This window comes from Pteropus alecto, unplaced genomic scaffold (assembly GCF_000325575.1).
Source record: "Pteropus alecto unplaced genomic scaffold, ASM32557v1 scaffold89, whole genome shotgun sequence".
Classification (NCBI taxonomy): domain Eukaryota; kingdom Metazoa; phylum Chordata; class Mammalia; order Chiroptera; family Pteropodidae; genus Pteropus; species Pteropus alecto.
Genome location: NW_006443130.1, coordinates 1,530,851 through 1,545,955, shown reverse-complemented (window position 1 = coordinate 1,545,955; position 15,105 = coordinate 1,530,851). Strand labels below are relative to the sequence as shown.

The 15,105-nt window shown below is 66.3% G+C and overlaps 1 protein-coding gene across 1 annotated transcript; it reads right to left on the bottom strand.

Annotated features, from left to right (window-relative positions):
- Positions 1 to 4,961: 4,961 nt before the first annotated feature.
- On the bottom strand, positions 4,962 to 14,352 carry CPNE7 (copine 7). The gene is given in 14 exon segments (XM_015598242.1): positions 4,962 to 5,156; positions 5,488 to 5,567; positions 5,570 to 5,723; positions 6,749 to 6,882; positions 6,945 to 6,996; positions 7,427 to 7,481; positions 7,974 to 8,032; positions 8,534 to 8,603; positions 8,605 to 8,693; positions 10,151 to 10,307; positions 10,629 to 10,706; positions 11,523 to 11,684; positions 13,935 to 14,013; positions 14,244 to 14,352. Coding segments are annotated over 14 exon segments (1,473 nt in total).
- Positions 14,353 to 15,105: the final 753 nt, after the last annotated feature.

Genomic DNA, 15,105 nt, shown 5'->3' with positions numbered 1-15,105 from the left:
CTGCTGCTGGGCCAGGCCTGGCGCTGGGCACCCGCGTGCCGGGCCCTCTGAGGGGGCGGGATTCCGACGGCAGCTCCGACAGCGCCCACCGCCGGGCCTTGGCGCCCTGGCCGCCTCGCCTCTTCCCAAGGCGAGCTCGCCCGCGTTTGCAGTGAGCTGAGGCCGCGCAGGGCGTGCCCTGCAGAGGGGCACTGGGTATGAGGCGGGGGTGGCCCACACCGCAGGACCCAGGCAGGATAACTGAGTGGGGGGCCAACCCCATGCTCTCCCCCACGCCCAACAAAACCCAGTGGCCGCGCTTCCTGCTCCCATGAGGACACCGCGGGAGGCGTGGAGCCACCAGCCATCACCAAGGCCGATGAGGGCGAGGACCCGGAGGCACCTTCCTGCGTCCAGCCTCCCGCCTCGCTGTGGCCTCCTCGGGTCCAGTGTTCAGATGCGGTGTCAGCTGCTCCCACATCTGCCCAGGACCCAGACCGGTCAGCTGGGTCAGTACCCAGAACCAGACAGGCCACCCAGACCACCGGGCCACCTGCCTGACAGGTAGCCACAGTCAGCAGCTGGGCTCGGCGGAGCTCTGGGGAGTCCTAGGGTGGGCTTGGGGCTGGGAGTCCGGGCAGGTCCCGGTGACAGCCGGCCAGGGACGTGCTTGGCCCGTGCCCTGCCCCGATGGGCTGGGCGGTGCTCTGCTCCCGGGTCAGCTGGGAGGACACTGGGCTCCTGTGTTCTCGGCGTGGGCGCACGGCTGGCATGTACCTGATGCTCGCTGGGCGACCAGCGGAGGCCCAGAGGGTGCAGCAGAGTCCCGGGGCGTCCCGGAGCCGGGGTTTCCCAGCCAGCCTCCAAAACCTCGCTGGGACCCCTGCGTGCCTCTCTCTGGCCACCGTCTGCAACAGCCTGTTTTGGCCTCAAGGCCCTGTCCTGCAGAGGGGCATTGGGTGTGAGCTGTGAATGCTGGATGGAGGGACAAGGGACGCGCCCTGCAGCAGTGTGACGTGCTCACTGTGCCCCCTGACCCTCGGAGGCCCACCCTCCCCGCCGGCCTGCTGCGCTCTGGCCCTGTCTGGCTGGTCTGACCTGGGCCCCAGGCAGACACCAGCGTGGGCGGACGTCCCTCAGGCCTCTGCCCTGTGCGCCCAGAGCAAGGGGAGGCCGGGTGGCCTGTTCCTGCCTCCAGGAGCCTGTCCCCTCCTCCCAGACTGGCGCCTCTCAGGGCTGGAAAGGGTTTGCTGGAATAGCTCATGTTCTCAGGGACGTCGTGGCCAACACTGAGTGGCCTCAGAAAATGTCCGTCCTGGGCTGGACTCCTGGGTTCTCATGGCTTACCCTGGCCATCAGCCCACTCACCCTGGTCCAGCCGACGCCCAGCATCCAGGCAGAGGGAGCCACCCGACGGGAGGCTGACTGCGGCCCGCCCAGTGTGGCTGGGGTCAGAGAGAGGCTCCAGTAAACAGTTGAGGACAAAGAGCCCTCACGTGTGCACAAGCACGGACACACAGACGCACATGTGTTCATACACACGAGTGCACATGCACACACACATCTCGGGCTGCCGGCTCTGGGTGCTGGGTCCTGGTAACCAGGCTGCAAGGCTCCACTCATGACCCCGCTCCGCCCTCGCAACTGTGCCCTGGGCCCGGTGGCTTCGCTTCCCTGAGCCCGGGGTCCTGTGAAACGGGGCTCAGAGCACGCAGCCCCATGGGGCTGTGAGAATCCAGCGCAGTGATGTTCGAGCCAAGCTTCGCAGTCCCCCAGCACGAGGGGCTCGGTAGCCGCCGTAGTCCTGAGGCGGAAGAGGGTCCCCTCCGGCAGGTCCCACGTGCCTCACTCGGAGGGAGGGCGGAGGAGGCAGCTGCCACTCACCGCCCACTGAGCCCAGAACCGCGTCTGGGCCCTGTGCCCCGCGCCGATCATGAGCACTGAGTCACAGCTTCCCATCCGCTCCCTCTGGCAGCAGAAGAAAGAAAGTCAGGGTGCCAAGCTGCCCTGTTCCCTCTCCCTCCAGCCCCCCGCTGATTCTGACCACAGCGAGCAGGCCCAGGGTGGGGACGTTGACCCAGAATCCTCGGCTCCCCGTGGAGAAGGGATGCACAGCTGGGCACCTTCGCAGTCAGGGCTGGAGCTCTGATATGTTCGTCCTCGGAACCGGAGAAATCTCACCAAAACGTGGTGGCTCTCGACGTGGCAGTGCACACGGTGGACTCGCGGGCACACGAGTGTGTACCCACGTACCTGGGAGGTGTGCGGGCGCCAGGCAGACACCGGTGTGGGCGGATGTCCCTGTGCCTGTGCGCCCAGAGCAAGGGGAGGCCGGGTGGCCTGTTCCTGCCTCCAGGAGCCTGTCCCCTCCTCCCAGACTGGCGCCTCTCAGGGCTGGAAAGGGTTTGCTGGTCTAGCTCATGTTCTCAGAGACGTCGTGGCCAGCACTGAGTGGCCCCAGAAAACGTCCATCTGGGAGGCATCTGGGAGGGCGGGGTGGGCGTCTGTCCTGAAATTGCAGGACGATGACAGTGGACCGGAGGAGTCCCTCGTGGTGGCATCCTCGTGTGGCCAGCAACTCGGGGCTGGCTGCTGGGGCCTCCTTGCAGTGTGGGTCACGAGTGAGCAAGGCGGCAGTGCAGCATTTCATGACTAAGCCTGGAAGTCACAGAGGCCCCCAGGTCTGCCCGGATCCAAGAAGGAACATGCATCCCACCTCCCCACGGGATTTAAAGATTTAAAGATGTGATTTAAAGCTTCCAGGCCTCCCACGTGACAGCCGAGGAATGAGGCTCAGCCTGAGGTGACCTGTCCAAGGTCACACAGCTATTGAAAACTGGGGCTGGTGTCCAGCCTGGCTCTGGACCAGTGCTGACACCGCTGACCCTTGCAAGCATCTGCAGCTGCTTGCAGACCCCAAGCCTGCCCTTGGAGGAGGGGCCAGGGCAGACAGCATGCCGGAAGCTCTTTCTGAAGGCAGGCTGGTCCCGGGGGCTCCCGCGGGGGGTCCCGGCCCAGGGCACACCTTCTGGTTCTGCTTGCTGGGAGAAGCTACGTCCCGTCTGCAGTGAGCAGGAGTGAGGCCCCAACTTGAGGTTGGGAGGCGCTGAAGGACTGGGGCCCGGTGGTCCCAGGCGCCGGCCCCCACACCAGCTGGCAGGGGTCCTGACCGCACGTCCCTCGACGGAAGACACCATAGCAAGACGCGTAAACCCAGGGTCTGGTGGGTCTCGCTTCTGCTTCCAACCAGCGTGTCACCCTGGGCATAACCGTCCTGAGCTTGGCTCTTCTTGTCCGTGACCTGGGAGTGTCTGCCCCTCTCCGGGCCACTCCCTGGGTGGCAAACTCGTGGACGCCGACCTAACCCCACTTCCCAGCGGCCCGCACACGCCAGCAGCCCAGCCTCCCCCGGCCCGGCTGCTACGGCCACCGCCTCTGCCGTCCTCCTGTCCAGCCCCGCTCTGGCCCCGGGAGGCGTCTTTTCTGGGGGTTCCTGGCTGCTCTCTGCTTTCACCTTGCTCCTGCCCGCTCCATATGTCCGGGAGTGGCTGGCCGCACCCTGCCAAAGCCACAGGTCCCTCCACACCCAGCTCGCCAGGCCCCTGCCCTGCCCTGCCCGCCCCCCGGCCACCATGCTGCCCCCTGCGCTGTGTGGACCCCTCTCGTTCTTCTCAACTGACCCCTCTGTGCCTTCTGCCAACTCTGGCATCTCAGCTGACCAACCTTGTGGGCGGAGCCCAGACCTGTCTGAGGCTTCCTGCCACTCAGACCACGTTCTGGTCACACAGGGCTCAGTGGCCGAGTCAGAATGCAGTGGACACTTGCCCTGCCATCTCGGGACCCACAACTCCCTGCCCCTCCGCCCTGCGGCCCTGCTGCCTCCCAGGAGGCATAGAGGCCACTTCTGTGTTGGCCTCTCCACTCCCGAAGAGACCAGAATTCAGCGGTAGTCAGGTTACCATGGCGATGCCCATTATCCCTGCTTAAGGGAGATGAATCGGGAGCTAAAAATAGGTCTCCAGGGGGATGGATGGATGATGGGTGGAGGGAGGGATGGGTTAGGGCGGGTGGATGGAAGGATGGATGATAGATGAATAAATGGAGGGGTGGGTGTGGGAGGGGCAGGTGGGTGGGTGCTGAGTGGGTGCCTGGGCGGTGGGCCTGGATTCGGGTGAGGACAGTTGGCTTCTCCCAGACGAGACAACTCAGGTGAAATCTCAGTCGGAACCCCACACACCGGGCGGCGCCCCCTCATGGACAGAGTGCACAGCGAGCAGTGCTGGTAGGTCCCCGAAGGCCACACGCAGGCCGATGTCACGGCTGTCACACCTCTGGCCTTTCCCCCGGTCTCGCACTGCACCCTTGCAGGGGCGGGCCTCGGTCAGTCCAGGAAGGACTCTGCGAGGCTGCGTCAGAAGGTCCCCTGCGTCAGACAGGAGGCTGGGAGGGCCGGACCCCCCTTCCCGTGCTGCAGGGACGGGGATGGGGGTGCAGGAAGGCGCGCATGCTGCGAGGAGATGACTTTATTGTGCTGCAGCCCTCGCCCGCAGACCCCGCAGAGGCGCGTGCCGCGGGGGGAGGCCAAGGGCAGGGGCTCTGGGAGCGGGGGTGGGGGGTTGGGGTGCCAGCCAAGGTACCGAGGAACCGGCTGTGGGGATGGGGTGTCGGAGGCACCCGGGTTTTCTCCGTGACTGGGACGTGGCAGACGCAAAGCAGGGGTCCCCGGCCTCGGCCTCGCTCTGCTGTCTGCTGGGGCAGGGCCGGGCACGCACAGAGGGCTGCTCCAGCCCCTGGCTCCGATCCTTTCCCCCGGTCTCGCACTGCACCCTTGCAGGGACGGGCCTCGGTCGGTCCAGGAAGGACTCTGCGAGGCTGCGTCAGAAGCCTCCAGGGGCTTCCGGGCCTGAGACTGTGCACTCTTCGGCCTTGGGGGGCCCAGAGGCCAGCACAGGCAGCAGGACCACGGGGAACGAGGGATGGGCCTAGGCTAAGGGGTGAGGCCCCAGGGAGGTCACGGGGGGCTCCGGGGGCCCCAGGGTGCTGGACGGCTGCGGCCTGGCCCACCGGCTCGGCCGTGGGGGCGGGGCCTCGCGGGGCACCCCTCTGTGGCTGCAGTACTCCACCAGCTGCTTGGGCACCTCGGCCAGCGCGCACCTGGCCAGCGATGTAGGGCTCACCTGTGGGAGGGGATGATGTGCTCGCCCCAGGCCCTCCTGACCCGTCCCTCACCTTGGTCCCCCAGCCCCTCCTCCAGAGCCCCGCCTGTCACGTGGTGGCTTCGCCCTCCCAGGAGGCCACACCAGGGCCCGCCTGGTGGCCAGGGGAGGCTTTGTTAAGCACATAGGCTGGAAAGTACGAACCACGGTGGCCCCGGCCGTCCCTGCAGCACCTGGTCCCCTCCTACGCGGCCGAGGGGGACCGGCCGTGGGGCCTGCGCCTGGCGTTGTGGTAGGGGCAGTGTGTCCCCTGTGGCGGGCCCTGGACCACCAGCCTGTCCCAAACACTCACGTTCTTGAGCGCGCAGAAAGGCACGAACTGCACCATGTCACGAACGGCAGGCTGGCCCCGAGGGGACTGCAGGGAGCCCCGTCCCTATCCAGGGTCTGCATGTCCGTGAAGTTGGCGCTGCCCACGCCCATGACGATGATGGCCATGGGCAGGTGGGAGGCACGCACGATGGCCTCCCGCGTGTCCGCCATGTCTGTCACCACGCCGTCCGTCAGGACCGGCAGGATGTAGTATTGCTGGGGCACAGGGAGGATGACGAGGGACCCTGAGGGCGGCTGCACCCACCCGCATGAAGTCCCCCAGCCCCTCGGCCAGCTCCTTCCTCCGACACGGCCTGGGGGAGACCACAGGCATCGCTCAGCCTGGAAACGTGTTTGCTGAAGCATAAGAGATGACGGCCACCACGAACCAGAGCCTTCGCTCTGCGGCCCACGTGGTGCCCGACGGCCACCGGTCCCCCAGCCCCAGCTCGCCCCGACTCTGCGGTGGACACTGGGGCGCCCACACCTTACAGAGGGGAGGCCGAGGCTGGAGGAGCCAGCACTGGAATCCCGGTGGGAGGGACCCTGAGGCCCAAGGCACAGCGTGCGGGGAGGGCAGGTCCCGGGCCGCGGCTGTGGACACGCGAGGGGGGCCGAGGACCGCAGAGCCTGGCCCCGGGCGCTGGGCCGTGGTCACGTGCGGTGCGTGCTTGCTGGGAGCGGGTCGCGTGGGGAGCGGGGACACTAGCAACGTGCAGGAGGGAGGCGGAGGGTGGAGGGGCCAGGGCCAGAGCCCAGGGGCGCGGGAGCCAGAGGGCGCTGAGGCCGCGCAGAAACTGTGGCGCTCGTCTGGCGCTCTCGGTAATGTTTTTTTAAGCACAGCGGAGCGGCCGTGCACTCGGCTGCAGAGACAGGGCTACGGACCGCGAGGCGGCGGCCGCCATCGGCACAGCGTGACCTGTGTGCATTGAAACGCATGCGACGCAGTAGCTCACGCACAGCGGGGCGCGCACAGGCTGTGGGGTGGTGCGGCCCCCCCCCGTGGGAATTCTCCTGCTCAGAAGTGGGCCCGCAGCTTTGGGGCCCCGCCCGTCCTCTCCCAGCCCCAGCTCCATTCCAGCCACGCTGGGCTCCGCCTTCTGGCCCGGCCCGAGGGCCTTTGCGCTGGCCGCTCCCCAGGCCTCGGCCCTCCCCGTCCCCGCCTGCACACAGCGGACCAGCATCCTGCCTCGGGGCCACGGCACCCAGTCCCCACCATGCCACCCGCCCCGGGCACCTACAGAGGCCTCCCCGGTGTGCTCCTCGGCCGCTGCCATGCGGGCCACCTTGGAGATGACGGGCGCCACGTTGGTGGGGCCGTAGAGCTGGATCCTGGGCGGGCAGTTCGGGTAGGCGTCCACCACGCCCTGGATCCCTGCGGGGTGAGGGGGGTGAGTGCAGCCCACTGCGGCCCGGCCCGGCCCCTCCTGCCCCTGCCTTCACACTCGCCGTCCTCGGGGTTGAAATTGATGGCAAAGTCATGGGACACCTGGATGGGCACACAAGGGGCCTGTCAGCTGGCTCATCCTCCCAGGACACCCACAGCCCCACTTCCTGGGAGAGGGGGTCTGTCCCCCTGGGCTCCTGTGGAGGGGAGTCGCTGAGACAGGCAGATGGGTGCTGGGCCCTGCTGCAGCCCCTGGGTCCCGCCGGGCCTGACGCCGCCGAGCTGCATCACGATAACCCCCGCCATGGAGTTTCGCTTAAGCCCTTCGAACTACTGTTCATAACTAGAAGATGACGGACTAATGCCCGCCTTTTCCTTGTCTCCAGAGGTCCCTAGTGCTAGGAGGTCAAAGGTCAGCCCCTCTGGCTGAAAAGCCAGGGTCATGCAGCAGTGGCTCCTAGCGGAGAGGGACCAAGGGTGGCCTTTGCTGGGGAGGGCCCCAGGGACAGGGGAGCCCCCCGGGCTGTCCTACCTCAAACTCGGGAGGGATCCGGGCTCCAAAGCCCAAAGCCGAGAACCTCCTGTCACTGGAAGAGGGGGAGCCCCGTCACACAGGGTCCCTGCTTCCCGGCAAACTCCAACAGAGGTCTGTGTCACCCCCGAGGGACCCAGCCCAGGCCCTGCTCTGAGCCACAAGGGGGACACTGAGGCACAGGGCAGTGACGAGCCCGTGAGCAGGTCGCTAGAGGCAGAGCGGCCCACTGGCTCTGGGCTGCTGCCCGGTCCTCCTCCTCTGGCCTCTGCTCCAGGCCCTGTGGTCACCTGCTAGGGGACAGCCTGACCCCGGAAAGTTCAGCCTCCCGCCTGTGGGACCTGGGCCCCCAGCAGCCCCCAGAGAGAGGGCTTGCCCCTCCACCACCTCAGCTCACGCTCTGTGGGCGGGGTGACGGAAACGCCCGTGATTCGGGTGCTGCTCGGGTGCACACAGCTGCCGACATTCATCGGTGTCGACCCGTGAGGTCTGCGCATCTTACTGTACGCGAGTCAGACCTCAGCGGAAAGGACGTGCCCCGTGGCACTTGGGAGGATGAAGCGTGGGGCCCGTGACGTGCTCGGCACACAGCCTGGCCAGAGCAATCTGGTTGGCGGCCAGCGAGAGCTCTCGTTAGGCGCATGGCGGAGGACAGCTGGATAAGCGGGAGACCGGGAGCCCCCGGGAGCCGGCGTGGAGGGCTCGCTCGTGCCGCGGGGGTGCCCAGCGCAGGCTGCAGAACGGTGTGTGCCACGTGTGTTTCAGAAAACACAGGAAGAATCCCACATTCATATCCTCGTGTGAGAGGCGCCAGGACGTGGGGACAGGGCAGGGGGGGACGGGCCAGCGTGCCTTTTACACTTCCTGCATCTTGAGCCATATGAATCAAAATGATGTATTTTAAAACATAACTAATAAGGACATTTTTAAGAGGAGGAGCGATGGAGATGGGCAGAGCCGGGTGCTCATCCAGAGGGACCTGGTGGCACCTGGCACACGTGTCCCTGAGCTGCCACTGCCACTGCCCCGGCCTTCGGAACCAGCCCCGGTGCCTGCCACCCTCCTGGGTGTCTCCCGCCCTCCTCCCTGCCGAGGGGGGGTGCCCACCTGCCCCAAGGTGCACTCCACGCCCCCCAGAAAGTCGTCGTCCTGGTGGCTGAGGCTGCCGGGCCCGTGGCTTCTGTGCTTCCTCAAAGCAGCAGTCAGGCGTGAAGACCTTGGAGAACACGGGGTGCAGGCAGCTCCGGACCACCTCTGCCCTGTCCGCCTGCAGCGGCGGGCAGACGCACGGGCGGGATGCCACCGGCACCCCAGGGCCAGCACCCCGGCCGGCACCCCACCGGTCTGGGCTCCAGTCCCCCATGCTGTGGCCACTCCCAGGGGGCACGTCCTGGCAAATGTGGGCGCCTTCTCTGCCTCATCCCGTCTCACGCCTACCTCGGCTTGCTCCAGCCCCCGGTCTCAGATGGGGACACCGAGGCCCAGCTCTCTGAGTGAGGTCACTTTGAGTAAGGGACGGCACCCTGGAACCCGGGGCTGGGCACACCTAGAGCTGAGCTCGCTCTGCTGGGCAGGCGGGGACGCTGGGCGCAGACTCCTGCACCTCGGCCCAACCCCCAAAACACAACCCCAGACAGGCAGATGGGTGTCTGTGCCGCACCCCAGGGTCCCACAGACTCCACTCCCCCAAATGGGGCGTCTGTACGAGGCAGTGCTCAGGCCAAGCAACGAAGGCTGATGGGGATTTGGGCCACCCTCCCTCCGGTGTCCCCCAGCCAGGCCGGCACTGGGCTGGGGCCTGCCCGGTTGATGGCCAGTGGGCTTTCTCAGCCCTGGGAAGCTGGTGGCCCAGAGAGGACAAGAGATGGCACAAGACTGCAGTGCAGGCAGCAGAGATCAGGGGCGGCCCCAGATGTGGCCCCTCCACGGCGTCACCTAGGCTCCTGGTCCAGGGTCCCAGCCCCCACCGTCCTGCTGGGCCACACCGCCTCTGGGGCTCCAACCCCGCCTGTCCCTGCGCTGCTGAGATGGAGACCGAGAAAGCGTTTTGCACAGCACAGGCCGCCCAGATCTGTCACCACTGCCAGCCCCGGGGGAGGGCCAAGCTGGGGTGACAAGGGGTGGTGGGCACAGGGAAGCCAGACCCAGGGCCAGAGGGTGTCAGTGGGAGACCCTCGTGCTGCCAGGACATGGCTGCCCAGAGCCGAGGCCAGAGGGGTGGGTGTGCATGAACGTGGCCACACAGAGTACCCACCGGCTCACCCCAGGGTGTTCTAGACTCTCCTGGCGACCCACAGGCAAGTCTGCAAGAACCCCGAGGAGCGTGACCGCAAGCTGGGAGCCCTCCAGGTGGAGTCCTGAACCTCAGGGATCAAGTCCCGGCTGCTGCCCGAGTGCCCCAGATGGGCTCAGCTGTCCCCTCCCTGTCCCCTGCCTGGAGGCTGAGGACCCGGCAGAGAAACCGATCTCCAGTCCAACCCCTGCTCCCCCACTCAGGCCGGCAGCTCACTCCCGCGGCCCCCTTAGTCAAGCCTCCTGCTGGCCCCTCAAGCCCGACGCTTCTCTCGGACCGGACTCCCACGCGGGATCCTGGGTGGCCCCCACCAGGGCACTCTCCTCTACCTGGATCCCCTCGGCCCAGGCCGGCCGCTCCCTCGGTTCCTGGCCGCCCCTGCCCTGCACCCCGCAGCCTCTCGAGCTGCCGGCGTCTCTGCGCCCTCTCACCGGCCCTCCCTGCACCCACTGGCCCCGCGCCTGCTGCAGCAGCACCACGCTGGGGTCGGACTAGGTCAGCGGGTCGCGGTCCAGCAGGTGCCGGCAGCTGAGACGCAGCTCCACCTTCGAGGCGCAGGGCGCGGGCACCCCTTCGCGTGAATTTATTCTATGAAAAACAAAGTCTAGACAAGAACTGGACCATCTTCATAAAATTAGGTTTAATTTTGGTTCAGTTTTCAGTGACTTCATGTAAATGTAACAGTTATGTTTATAATCTATCAGACCTGGAAAACTATCCCACCCACCATCCATCGCCCCCAGTCTTTTTCCGTTGATGGTTCTCTTCTAGCTACAAGTCCAAGGGGGCAGTGGAGGGGCGGGGCCTGGGCGGGGCGAGGCTGGGAACCTGGTGCTCAGGGAAGGGGTGCGCGTGAGGTGCGCTGGGGCCGCGGTGCGTCCCACATGAGCCCTCGGGGATGCCCCGTACTGGCAGTGGGTGCCTGCCGCAGCCAGGCGCTTGCTGGGCAGGGCTGGGGACAGGAGCTGGCGGCCGCCTTCCTGGAACCTGTGGTCCCAGAGCAGGGGTGCCCCTGGCTGTCCTGGGGGTGCCTGGGCTGCAGGCTAGAGTCCGACCAGGCTTCCATACCTGTCCCCCCAGCTGATGGGGACAGGACTGGGCTTGGTGGCAGAGCCCCACTGCCCTGAGCTTCCCCACCTGGCCACCTGGTCCTGAGCCGAAGGCCTGCAGAAGTGCAGGTGTTGGCAGAGGCAGAGACCACCTCCCAGCACACCTGCTCTGCCAGAGTTTGACTAAGAATCTCGGAAACGCCGCGGTGGGAGGGGACAGGAAGAAGGCTAAGGTGAAGGGGGCTCGAGGACTAGGGAGCAGGGACCAGGTCTCGGGCGTGCCAGGCTCTGCGCGCCCAGGTTGCTCAGGGCTCAGTCTTGGCCACAGGACCACAGAAGATCCTGGGGCCAGAGTACCTGCCAGCTACTGAAAAGACTCTTCCCGGGGCACTGGCTGCGGAGGTCCCGCCACAGCAGAGGAGTCCCCGGGGTGCAGCGGACAGAGCGTGTGCAGGCTGGACAACAAGATTGCCCCCGGGTGCCCCTGGAAGGGTTTGCAGAGAAGAAGGTGCCCCGTGGCCGTGCCGAGTGAGCTGCACCTCGGCACCAAGGCTCACTTCCTGAGCCCCTGGCCAGCGAGGCGAGGGGCAGGCCACACGCAGACATGGGGGCCAGCGGGTGCCCCTTCTTTCCCTTCCCTCACCCGGCCTCTGTGCCAGCCCCTCTTGGAAGCTGGCCCAGGCCCAGACGGCTTCAGAGACCAGCTTCCCTCCGTAAGGCAGCCTGCAGCCGCTCTGGCCCTTGCAGCCCCTACCGTTCCTGGCCCAGCTCTCCAGGCTGGGGGTCCGGGGCCTGAGCCCACCAGCATGCAGTGAGCTGTGGGGGTGCCTCCAGGCTTCCAGAGGCCCCAGGTCCTTGCAGAGCCAGCTCCCCAGGGTACCTGCGTACCTGCACGCTGGCCGGGACCCCTCGGCCCCTGAGGGCGGCATGGGTGAGCGCCCAGCTGCACAACGCCATGCACAGGGGCTCCTGGCAAGGCTCGGGGGCTCTCTGTCCCGGCTCCTTGGCCCACCAGGCCTTTGGGAACTTCCCTGAAGACCGACCCTGAGGCCCGCCTCCGGGGTCCCAGGCTCCTCACCGGCACCGAGGACAGCTCTAGCCCTACCACTGACCGGCAGCCAGGAGCCTCTTAATCCTCCCAATGCCCGTTTCACAGACGAGGAAATGGGGCATCAGTAACTTGCCCATGGCCGCCCACATCACATAGGGGTGCAGGGTTTAAGCCTGCCCCCCAGGTCAACTTGCACCACGGTCAGTCAGTAACAGGTGACATTCCTGCGAGGGGAGAGTTCAGAGTTCGAGACATAGAGTCTCCAAGGCCCAGAGTTTAAAAGGCCCAGTGAGGTCTTCGGCCACAGCCTCACGGCGACAGGCCCCACCTGGCCTCCACGAGGTGCCCCTGGGCCTCTGCCTGGGAGCACGGCAGCTCTAGATGGCACTAGAGGGGACACAGCAGAGGACGAGGTGCACTCACGGAGGCCCTGGTCTTCGGTGCCTGGCTATAGGGCTGTGCGTCCCTCCTCCCTGCCAGCCCGCAAGGCCCCAGGACAAGGGACGGGCTCCGGCAGCCCCATGAAGGCCGTGAGACCCTCCGCCCCGCACACTTAGTCGCCACTGTACAGGGAATCGGCACACGTGTTCCCTGCAGAAAACCTAGAAAATGCCGACGAGCGAGCGAAAGCGGTTTCCAGCGCCGGGACAGAAACCCTGCCGAGGCCGCTTTCTCCCACGCGTTTCTCCCATGCGTTTCTCCCACGCGTTTCTCCCATGCGCACCTGTTTGTGCCGACTTTTAAAAAGTTGCCCCCAGCCCTCAGAGCCCTTACCACACGTGGGTGTCAGGCGCCAGCTCGGGGGGTCGACCGGTCGCATCTCACAGCTGAGTCCCCGGGCTCGCAGTCAGCGCTGGCTGGACAAGGTCATCGTGCTTCCTGTTTGTTTTGTAACCTGTTTTTCTCATCATTCACAGTGCTGTACGGTCTTCTTCCACACCAAAGACTGAGTGTTGTCACCCCCAAAACTCACGGTGAGACCTTAACCCCCAGCGTGACAGTGTTGGTAGGAAGTGGCGCCTTTGGGAGGTGATGAGGTCAGGGGGCGGAGACTGTGGCGTCTGTGACCTTCCACACCCACGGCAGGGGCCAGGGACCTACAGCCTCTGGGGCCAAACCTGGCAGCTGCCTGTTTTGTGAATAAAGTTTTATTGGAACACTGCCACATCGGCCCATGCAAACACTCTGCAGGACACAGGGCTGAGTGACGGCCGTGGGGACCGTGTGTGGCCCAGGAAGCCAGAAATACTTACTGCCTGGTCCCTTCGGAAAAGGTCTGCCGTTTGAACCTCCCTGCTGCCTCTTGCGCATGGTGAGGACACCTGCTCAGGGACAGTCAGGATACGGTCCAAGACCAGCTATTCCCTGACCCTGTGCCCAGAGGCCTGTCCTGGGCACCCGTCCGCACGGCTGCTCCCGAGATGGCAGCCTGCTCGCCCAGGTGCTGGCTGCGAGAGGGGCCGCCATCCCTAAGCTCAGCCGACGGCTCCCTTTGGCTCCACGTGAGCAGAAGCAGCCTCTGCGGGCGGCCTGCACCTAAGGGACAGGAGGTGGGGACGCAGGGCCAGGGAGGAGGACGCGTGGCCTGCAGGGCGCCGAGGGCCACGATGACGGTGGACGTCCAGGTGTCCTGTGGCCTGACTCATCTGGGGCTTTGATGACGCTCTCGGTGAGTGCGGGGGTGAGCTCCGGGGTGAGCGCCGGGGCGCGCGCTGCTCTGACTTCCCTCTGGTCCCCGGTCCCTTTTATTATCAGTGGCCCGGTTCCGCCTCCTCCCAGGGGGCACCGCCCTCTCTGCTTCCACAAGGTCAGGACCAGGACGGGCGAGGTGCTCTGCCTTCCTCTACTTGTCCCCAGCACTACGGAATGGGGGGCCATCTGCACACGTGGAAACTGAGGCTGAGAAAGGAGGGGGGCCCCGCCGAGGCCCCAGCCAGGCCCCCCCGTGCCAGCAACTGAGGTGGCCCAGACCGTGCATCCTGGAGGAGACCCTGGGGGATCAGCCCTCTCCTCCCGGGCCGATAACCCCTCTCCAGGCCCCGGACCCCCAGACAGCTCCCGTCTTTTCTGGAAGCAGCGGCCGGCCCTCAGCGGCAGCCCCGGGCCGGGCCCTACCCGGCTGTCCCGGCCAGCGTCCCCAGCAGCCTTCGTCCATACTCTGCACTTGACGCCTGCTGTAGCCTGTGTCGTCCATCTGCGGGGACACGTCACAGGTCACCCCGTTCACAGCGGCTGCGCCAGGGCCCAGCATGCAGTCGACGCTCAGCACCTGTTTGCTGAGTGGGTAAGGCTGCCTTCGCCTGCCCCGCCTGGCGCCTGCCCCGCCTGGAGCTGTGTCCTTGCTGCCTAGGCCTGAGCACAGCGGACGGGCGCTCCCTGGGGAGGGGCTGCCTGGCACCCCGGCTCCGTGTTGCCGTGACCCACCCGGCAGTCCGCGAGACACGTGGGGCAGCAACGTGACAGTGAGGGCACAGAGGGCCTTGGCCAGAGCTTGGATCCAGAGGTTTTTCAGCATGAAAACTGCGGTTGACATGGGTGCGATATGTTTTGTTCATGCGGTGACCCTGAAGCCCGGGGTGGTTCCTGGCACATGGTCGGCGCTCAGCGAGTACCAGAATGGACACCTGTTCTCTTGTCATCCACCTGTCTTAAATAGTTCCCTGTGCGTCACTCCCGCCTTCCCCAGCCCCACCTGCCCAGGCCGACCCCCACCAGCCTCTGCTCGTTTCTGGCAGCCCAGTGCCCGAAGTGTGCTCGGCACTCGGCGCTGGCCCACTGGAGTCCCTGGGCCCCGGGCCGTCGGCACGCTCGGCACCGGCCGCCTTGTTCTGAGCACCTGAAACCTGACTCTGGCCGAGGGAGCAGCCAAGAACGGGGCGCTGGGAAATTCCTGGAATTGGGGGGGGGGACACCCCAAGGCCCATGGAGAGAATGGGGAGGCGGCAGCGCTGAGGATGGGCCGGCCTGGGACAGGGGACCGCTCACTCTGCAGGGGTGCCGTCTGGTCAGGGAGCCGGGAGCGCAGCACCCCCCAGCGCCTACGGAAGAGGAGGGGCCAGATGCAGGGTCAGGGGCTGGAAAGCCAGAAAGAACAAGGACCTCACGACAGAGGCCGGCTGCGGTGTCCCCACGCTACCGCCCCGTCTCCGAAGGGCGGACAGCCCGCCTGTCCCGGCCCTGTCCCCGGAGACTAGAAGGGGGAGGAGCAAACCGGAACGACGGGGTCAGCATGTGCCCTCACTATGCGAAGGTGAAAAGCTGCCGGATTCAAGCACACGGTGGGGAT